Below are 8,534 nucleotides of genomic sequence, written 5' to 3' on the forward strand. Positions count from 1 at the left end.
TGGGCCCATGTGTAGACATGTGTCCATAACATGTTATGGACATGTGTTTATATTATGAGTGTGTATAGTGGATAGATGCTTTGCCTCCCTTGCCAGGGAACTGGGTTCGAATCATCCCAGCAAATGCACGAACATACAAACATGTGTCTATACCCCTTTTGCACCAAGGTCTATTCCGAGGAGGTCACCGGCTAGGTGACCACCCATGCTGGGGCCCGTGGAGTGCCACGTATCATGGCACCCTGAAATTTAACATAAACCCTCCTAACGAGGCTTTGGCCATCTATCTATAATGCTTGGCTACTTGAAGGAACCCCCCCTCTCTCTCTCTCTTTGTGTGTGTGAGAGTGAGAGAGAGGGGGGGTGTGCAGTGCTAGAATTTGAAGGTTGCAATACCCTTCTAAGGGGGTCAAAACCTTCACAAGAAGGGTGAAAACACAATTACCCTTCAAAAGAAGGGAAAGGTAAATAGGGTGCCCTTCAAATTCTAGGCCTGGTGGTGTACATCGTGTGTGTCTGTGTTTGTTGACACAAGTTTTTTTGTTTTTATAGTTTTAATGTGCATCGTGTGTGTGTTTGTGGACACAAGTTTTTTTGTTTTCACAGTTTTAATGTGTTTACTTAATGATAGGCAACTTTATATCTCGCAGCCAAGTTTGAACTTCAACACTTGTCTAGAGATTAATGTGTTTTAATGATAGGCAACTTTATATCTCGCAGCCAAGTTTGAACTTCAACACTTGTCTAGAGATTAAGACACCTTAATAACTCGGACACAACTTTTTTTATTTGGACGACACAACTTTTTTATTTGGCAGTTCAATGTACTTATCTAGTGATAGGCTACCTTATATCTTGTAGCTTTAGTTAGCTAAGTCTGTATAGAAATTTAGACATGTTTCTAATTCGAATACGTTGGATAGCAAGAGGTGGTCACCATAGTATTTACACCATGAAAAAAGGACACATCAATGGTTATAAGTTGAAACCCTTGCAAGCCCATATCTATGCATGTGGACAGGATCGAACCCAGTGATGTTTTGATGGACTTCATACATTCCATGGTGTGTATGGTCACAATTTGAGAAACCTTGATGCAATGCATTGAGTTGCATGGTGTGTATGGTCACAATTTGAGAAACCTTGATGCAATGCATTGAGTTGTCCTCATGGGCATGGAATTCATATATATTGTGTCCATTTATTCCTTGTGAAAACCTTATGGACAAAATGCCATTGGCAAACTCTAACGACCGCTCAATGCAGATCTTCCACCTGAACAAAAGGGGAATGTAGAGTAATTTTCAACAATACACTACAAGGGATCGGGCTCATACCCGCGCTCTTAGCCGCTAAAAATGACTTGTGAAAAAAAGTAGCGGGCCCGTGTATCAGCGCGTGTATCATCGCGGCCAGAGACATGCGTGTAAAACCGCGTGTATAGTAAAACTCAGACGCGCGTATACACGGGTGCGTAGCCGCGTTTTTTTCACAGACGCATTTATACACGCGGCTATAAACGCGTTTTCTTAAATTAGACGCGCTTATACACGGGTGTATAGCCGCATCGTGTTCAGTTCCAATATCCCAGACGCGTTTATACCTGCGTCTATACACGCGTGATTGCCAGTTTTTACGCATTAATACACGCGTAATTTCCAGGGTAGCCGCGCAGATACAAAAAATTTTCTCGAAAAGACCGACCCCCCGACAAAGACAGAATGTCCTTATAAAAGGACCAGCCATTGTCGCCCCTGTCAGGATGCAGTAACCCAATCATGTGCAAAAAGACAAACCCAAAGAGCAAAGAGCAAAGTAAACAAATCTGACAAAAGAGACAAGGCACAGGACAAAGTGACTCACCTCTGAAAAAGTGAGTCTTCTCTGCTCCTTTCTCTGCTCCCTCCTTCTCCCGTGTGTGTGCTCCTTTCTCTGCTCCCTCCTTGCTGTTGGAAGAGGCGAAAACAGGCGCACTGTTGATTTCTTAGTTCAAAATCTATATTTGGGGAAGGCGGGCTATTTTTAGTTTAAACATACTGCCGCGTTTATATTCGCGTTTATAAACGCAGGTATATTTGCGTGTATATGATTCTAGCTGCGTTTATACACGCGTTTTGCAGACATTACCCGCGTGAATACACGCGATTTTTAGGAAGTAGCCGCGTTAATACACGCAATTTTTAGGAGATAGCCGCGTCAATACACGCGATTTTGTGATTTCATTAAAAACATATAATGATTTTGTGTTTTCTGATTTGTACACAGGATGTCATCAACCTCTTCAAGCAGTTCTGGAGAAGATGAGACAATGCGTCATCGTAATCGCGATGTGTGGTTGGGAGAACGGATCAAATGTATGTGTAATCGATGTCAAGGATGCATTGTACGAGCACGTCGAATTACCTTGAATCACATCTCCATGTATGGAGAATGGAATCAAACAGGTTTAGAGGTGAGTAGATGTAAATTGATGGTATCCAAATTAAATTAATAGAGTTGTAACATATAATTTGATAAATTGAAGCAGGATGCAGTACCACACCCTAACATGGTACCCTACGCGCGACGAGAGCACGTAAAGCGTCGACGAGATGATGCTGGAGCTTCGGGATCTATTGTCAGAGATGAGTTGGAAAGGGGCGACAATAGCCCTGCACCCCACGAAGTTGTGGAAGAGGAGGTGCTTGATGATATGGTGCGGAATCTTTTTAAGGATGATCCCAAAGGTATGGACGACGATGATATGGAACAGGAGCATCTTTATAAGGCTTCATCGACACCGGTGTTTGAAGGATGCACATTCTCAGTTTTACGTGCTTCACTTGAACTACTTAATATACAAATAGTTTATGGATGGAGCAATGCCAGTCTTGACGCATTGTTGAAGTAAGCATTCTAACTTACAAATTTGAATTAGTGGTTTAAGGTTTAGGATTTAAGACTAATTATAATTGAATATTTTGGTGGATGCAGGCTATTATCAAACATGCTTCCAAAGGAAAATAGACTACCCACCTCAAGAGACATAGCGAGGCGCTATGTGACATCTCTTGGAGGACTGGATTATGATAAAATACATGCATGCGTAATGCCATAAACCATAAATGTGCTCTTATGTGCGCAGTTCATACTACCTACTAGCATCGACCATTGTGCGAATAAGAGTTTGAAAAAATGTATTTATAAGATGGGCGAGCTTGTGAGGTATGTAAAACCCATGCTCAGATCACCCTTCATTATACCTTGCAAAATGAACGTGCATGAGGTATAACGTACTATTTATTTATTTTTCAGATATGTTAGTTCCAAAGCAATTGATCCAGCCACGTTGGATGATGCGCGTGTTATGGCAGTGGAGGTGGTTTGTTTGGTAGAGGAGACTTTTCCACGAACCATTCTCACAAGTCAACTACATCTCATTGTGCATTTAGTGGACGAAATTGCTTTATGTGGTACTGTGCATGCACGTTGGATGTTCTTCCTAGAGCGCTTCATGAAGACCTTAAAAGACTTTGTGAGGCAAAGTGCAAGGCCTGAAGGAAGCATGGCCGAGGGTTGGTTGATACAAGAGTCTCTTGTATATATTTCAGAATTTCTTGGTCAGGTGGACAGCTCTTTGCCACGACTATGGAGCAATGAAGAGGACTTGAGGATGACCTCTATTGTGCCTCAAGGAAAAGGACAGAGTAAAGTAATTGACAGAACATTGATTGATGATCTCAATTTCACTTGTATCCTTAATAGTGATGTGATGAGCAGATGGGTTACAAGATATGAGGATGCAAAGACAAAAAGACAAGCAGAAAGAGCTCTCTTTCGGAGGCAACATGGCTCTCGGAAGGCGTACCCTAAGCATCTAGCAACACTTCCGAATGATATCCATGTTGATTGGTTGCATGAGGAAATGGAGAGAGCAGAGAGCGACGAGGGGCTGCATATCACGGCGGAAGAATGGGAGTATGCACGAGGATGCATGTCAAAGGTACATAGAACTAATGTTTTGCATTAGTTGTAAGTGATTTGCTTTTAATATTTATTCACATTGCTTACACAAATATTGGTTCTATTTTGGTCCAGTGCACTATGTTCAATGCTATATGGTGTGAAGGCAAGCAATTTCGAACACAAAGAATTGATGAAAAGAGAAATACACAAGATTGCGGTGTCATTAGTAGCTTTGAGGGAGCTAATGGAAAAATGGATGATTATTATGGCATAATCCAAGACATATTTAGGCTTGACTTTCGTCGCTTCTTTGTGTATGTTTTGGATGTCAAATGGCAAATGAACGTGGTGGAAAAAGGGCCTGATGCAACGATAAAACGCCATGCAAGTGGATATGTAACTATTGACTGTACAAAGTTCTGGCAAACAAAGAAAGATAGGCTCGTATTGCCACAACAATGTGAGCAGGTATGCATTTTTTTACTAATGTGTTTCATGTACATATAATTCTAGGCTCGCGTACCCCTTGACTTTTGATATGCTAATTAATTACTGTACTGTGTGTATTTGAGTAGGTTATCTATCTACCAATGGTGCATGACATCAAATGGTGGTACGTCATCCCTATTGCACCACGTTCCAAAGTGATGTATAATACATTCACTGATATGGAGCATATGGAGGATGTAACAAGCCGCAATGAAGATGACGTCGAACATGCCATTGAAGATGTTGTGATCGATGATCAAGAAATAAGAGATGATCATGATAATGAGGATGAGCATGCCATTTCTCATGATCATGAGAATGACCCTACCATTGAGGATGATGGTGATGTTGATGAGGATGATCAGGACATCGATACCATTATCAATGGAGTACAGAATATCGATAGTGGAATAAATTTAATCGTAGCCTTACCAATTGATCAAATGGATATTGATGTTGATCGTTTGGCAAGGCTGGATCTTATTGAAGATGAGATCGAACCCTAACCAATCCGTCACTGTATGTTCTAAATTGATGACATTTCTATCATCTCATATGCATGATTTATTTTTGAATATATTTCATTGTTGTAAATGCATGTAGTGGGATTGTGTAATGATGTATACTGTAATGTACTATGAGATGGTTTAAGAAAAATAGTTTTTAATTTTGTAAAGGAATTCAGTTTTTCTCTGCCATGCGTGTATTAATCCGTGTATAGCAGCGTGTATTTATCCGTGTATAATAGCGAGTATTACCCCGTGAATATTATCGTGTATAGATGCTCAAAAAGAACTCATGACGAGGAACATGTTTTGAGATTGAGAGACATGAAGAGAGAATCCTTCGCTAGCATTTCGCCAGCATTAGTTTTCCTTATGGTAATAATTAAAAAAACATTTTGCAATGAAGTTCAAATAATTCCTCGTGGTGCATAGTTGACACTAATGTTACCACACACAAATAAGTAAATAGTATGTGATGGCTATGTGTGTAATATGATGTACGTTCTTAACCAGTTCACTCACATCAAGGAGATTTACGGAAATTCACCAAGTTTATTGAATGCCCCCAACAATTTTTCCCCGTATGCATGCTTGATTTGAGTGTCATTTTCAATGTTGAATCGTCAACTTCATGCTTTGTGTTGAGTTGAATTTAAAATTTTACATAATTGGGAGTCCTTTGAACACCATTGAAGGCTCTTGGTGAAGATCGTAGGTGTGACGACTGGTTGACTTTTTTTAATGCCAAAAAGTGCCACAAGCTCCTTAAATAGGGTTGACAAATACTTACCAAGTGGCTATTTAGTGTTTAGGAACAAGCTAGTAGTAAGTATCTTGCCATCAATTTGGGGCTTTCTGTACCAAATTGCAATAAATTATGGCTCATGCCTAAGAGTTTTGTTTTTGTTTTTCGAGCCGGGGTCAGAGATGAGCATGCATCTCTGAGACTCGAGCAGAGAAACGCATTTGTCATTCAATTGGGGTCAACACATAACATCAAAGCGTAGTGTACGAAGCATGTACAGAATCCTAGCAACTCCCAAGTCCATGCATTACATAAAAAAACCCTAGCAATTGGTTGAGAAAGTGCATAGCGAGCAGGGTTCGGGAAAAGACGGGTTCGCTTTAGCCTAGAACTTGTTCAACTTCGGGAAAATCCTTCTCAAATTGTTATAAGAAAGAAATAAAACCCTTTCAAATTTTAAAAGTTTTAGTTATATTTTCTAAGTTCACATAGAAAATACCATCTCAAAAATAACAATTTCCTTTTCCCTAAAATTGTTTTCCCGAACCCTGGTGGGGAGGCTTCTACGAAGCTGCACGATTCCGTATGTATGTCGGGCTCCTGGGTGCCTTCTGGGCAAGCCCCAAGAAGCCACAGCGACATTTCCCCAGCCGAAAATCCGAAAAAGGAAAAAATGCAACGAAATTTATAAGCACAAGAAGTGGCTCCTGCATTTGCACACACAAGTGGCTCCTGCATTTGCACACACAAGTGCAGCTATCCTCCCCGGCTCACTGATCAACACCACCCAAACCAGACTAACAAGCTGTGATTAGATATTCTCTCTTCTTCTTCTTCTCCATTGCACGTACTCCCTTAATCTTTTCCCTAAAAGCTCTAACATGATGCATCGCTCTTTCTGCCCTCCCACTTCATACTTGCCTGACCTCGTCTCCCCGTCCACAGCTAGTAGCAGCTGCGTCTCATTTGAAGAGCGTTCCTCGGCCACACCCCCACCTGCCCTTTGCTTTGATGATGGCCAATCCATCAATTCTGAGGACATTGTTATGGATTGCAGCAGCTTGGAATCCCTTATGGCCAGTGACGAGTCAGTAATCATGCCGGATTGCTTATGGGATAATAATTGGCATCCTTCAGTTGATGAAACCACCTCATTTGCCTATGATGAAGAAATGATGGCATCACTTAACATGTGGGATAAATGGCTGGATTTTGCAACTCATGAATTGTATCCCTTTGATGAGTCTTCTCTCAGCAATGAGGTCATATCAATGTCGACGGGCAATGGTTCCTGCAGCTTCAATTCCGGCAGCTTCGCACCTACTCTGACGACGGAAAACTTGTACATGCAAGCGTCTCCAACCTACTTTGAAGCATCCTCCTCGACTGCAATTGCAGCCAGTCCACCCCACCTGGACTTGGAGGCTTGCAACAATGCTCTAGGGTAAGTAACCCCCGACTCGGCCATAATTGCAATCAATTAATCAAGCAAAACACAAATTAGTGTAATGCACATCGTATATCAATAAATTTATCTAATTAATTATCGAATGTATAATTTTGCAGGACCAACACAAGCCTTAATATTAACGAGGTTGAAAACACAGAGGTCGACGTAGTGGTCTTTCAAGTGGAATGCAGCAATCCTGCCCTGCACGACGGCTACGTATGGCGCAAATATGGCCAGAAAAACATCAAGCGTAGAAGCTTCCCTAGGTAAGGTTTCCGTAAAACAACCCTTATTACTTCAATTAATGTGCATACCCAGATCATAACTTCATTATATTCGATATAAATTGCTTCTCAAATCTTTATGTGCCTGTACAGGAGCTACTACCGGTGTGCTCAAACGGGCTGCCCCATCAGAAAGCAAACTGAAAGCTCGTCGGAGATGGAAGGCTATGTGGTGATTACATACATCGGCAAGCACAACCACTAACAATGTAATTGAAAGCCCAAGTGAATATTAACACCCATAATCTGTGTAGATTAAGCATCATTATCTGCAGCATTTTGGAGAAATGCAAATAGCAGTCAAAAGCCTAAAAGCCCTGTAAATTCTTTTACCACCACTTAGCCCTGCTGCTGTAAGCCCATCCAGTAAGAGGCATACTATATAGACATTGCTGCGTACTTAATGAAATGTTCAATCATTCTTTTATTTAGCGGCTTGATCCTTCTGGGTAGCGAGAATAAAATTTTGCCCAAGCGTGAACTCAAACGTGACCCAAGCGTGAACTCAAGCGTGACCCAAGCTTGAAAATTATACCTTTTCAAAAATGTAAAAACCCTCCTTTTTCTTCCTCCCCTTTCGCCATGTGAAAGGAAGTAAGTTGTCTTTTTCTCCTCATTGTGTGTGTAAGTCCATAATACACTTAGCCATGCCCATCTTTGTTTCAATTATGCCAGGCCTTGTTGTTTTCTCTCTCTTTTTTTCCCTTTTTTAAAAAAATTTGGTAAAGTGTCAAGGTTAATTTTGATGGCAGTAAGTGTCTTAGTGGTGTGAGCAATTAATAGGGTACAAGTGCTATGACACAACAGGGTGCATAACCTGTGAGTATATTGAACACTGTGAAAGTGGAGGTGTTCAGGACATGAAAGGGAATCCCATGGAATAGTCTAAAGCCATGAAAGTTAATCGCGTGAAATGGGCTAAACCCGTCAAGGTCAATTCAATGAAATGGCTTGGATCTCTGAAAGTTAATCCTGTAAATTGGGGTAAACCCGTAAAGGTTAATTTCGTGAAATGGCTTGGAGTCGTGAAAGTTAAATCCATGAAATGGGGTAAACCCATGAAGGTTAATCCCGTGAAATTGCAGGCTTGGAGCCATGAACTTCCAGGATTTGGC

At 41.1% G+C, this 8,534-nt stretch overlaps 2 protein-coding genes across 2 annotated transcripts; both read left to right on the forward strand.

Moving 5' to 3' along the window:
* Positions 1–3,154: 3,154 nt before the first annotated feature.
* Positions 3,155–4,014, forward strand: LOC147606610 (uncharacterized). The gene is made up of 2 exons (XM_086792280.1): positions 3,155–3,204; positions 3,295–4,014. The coding sequence occupies exons 1-2, from the start codon at positions 3,188–3,190 to the stop codon at positions 4,007–4,009; spliced, it is 732 nt and encodes a 243-aa protein (XP_086648406.1). The 5' UTR covers positions 3,155–3,187; the 3' UTR covers positions 4,010–4,014.
* A 2,417-nt stretch (positions 4,015–6,431) lies between these two features.
* On the forward strand, positions 6,432–7,937 carry LOC147606611 (uncharacterized). The gene is made up of 3 exons (XM_086792086.1): positions 6,432–7,129; positions 7,252–7,401; positions 7,513–7,937. The coding sequence occupies exons 1-3, from the start codon at positions 6,567–6,569 to the stop codon at positions 7,622–7,624; spliced, it is 825 nt and encodes a 274-aa protein (XP_086648212.1). The 5' UTR covers positions 6,432–6,566; the 3' UTR covers positions 7,625–7,937.
* Positions 7,938–8,534: the final 597 nt, after the last annotated feature.

This window comes from Cibotium barometz, chromosome 57 (genome assembly GCF_041138505.1).
Source record: "Cibotium barometz isolate CiBa-2024 chromosome 57, ASM4113850v1, whole genome shotgun sequence".
NCBI classification, from domain to species: domain Eukaryota; kingdom Viridiplantae; phylum Streptophyta; class Polypodiopsida; order Cyatheales; family Cibotiaceae; genus Cibotium; species Cibotium barometz.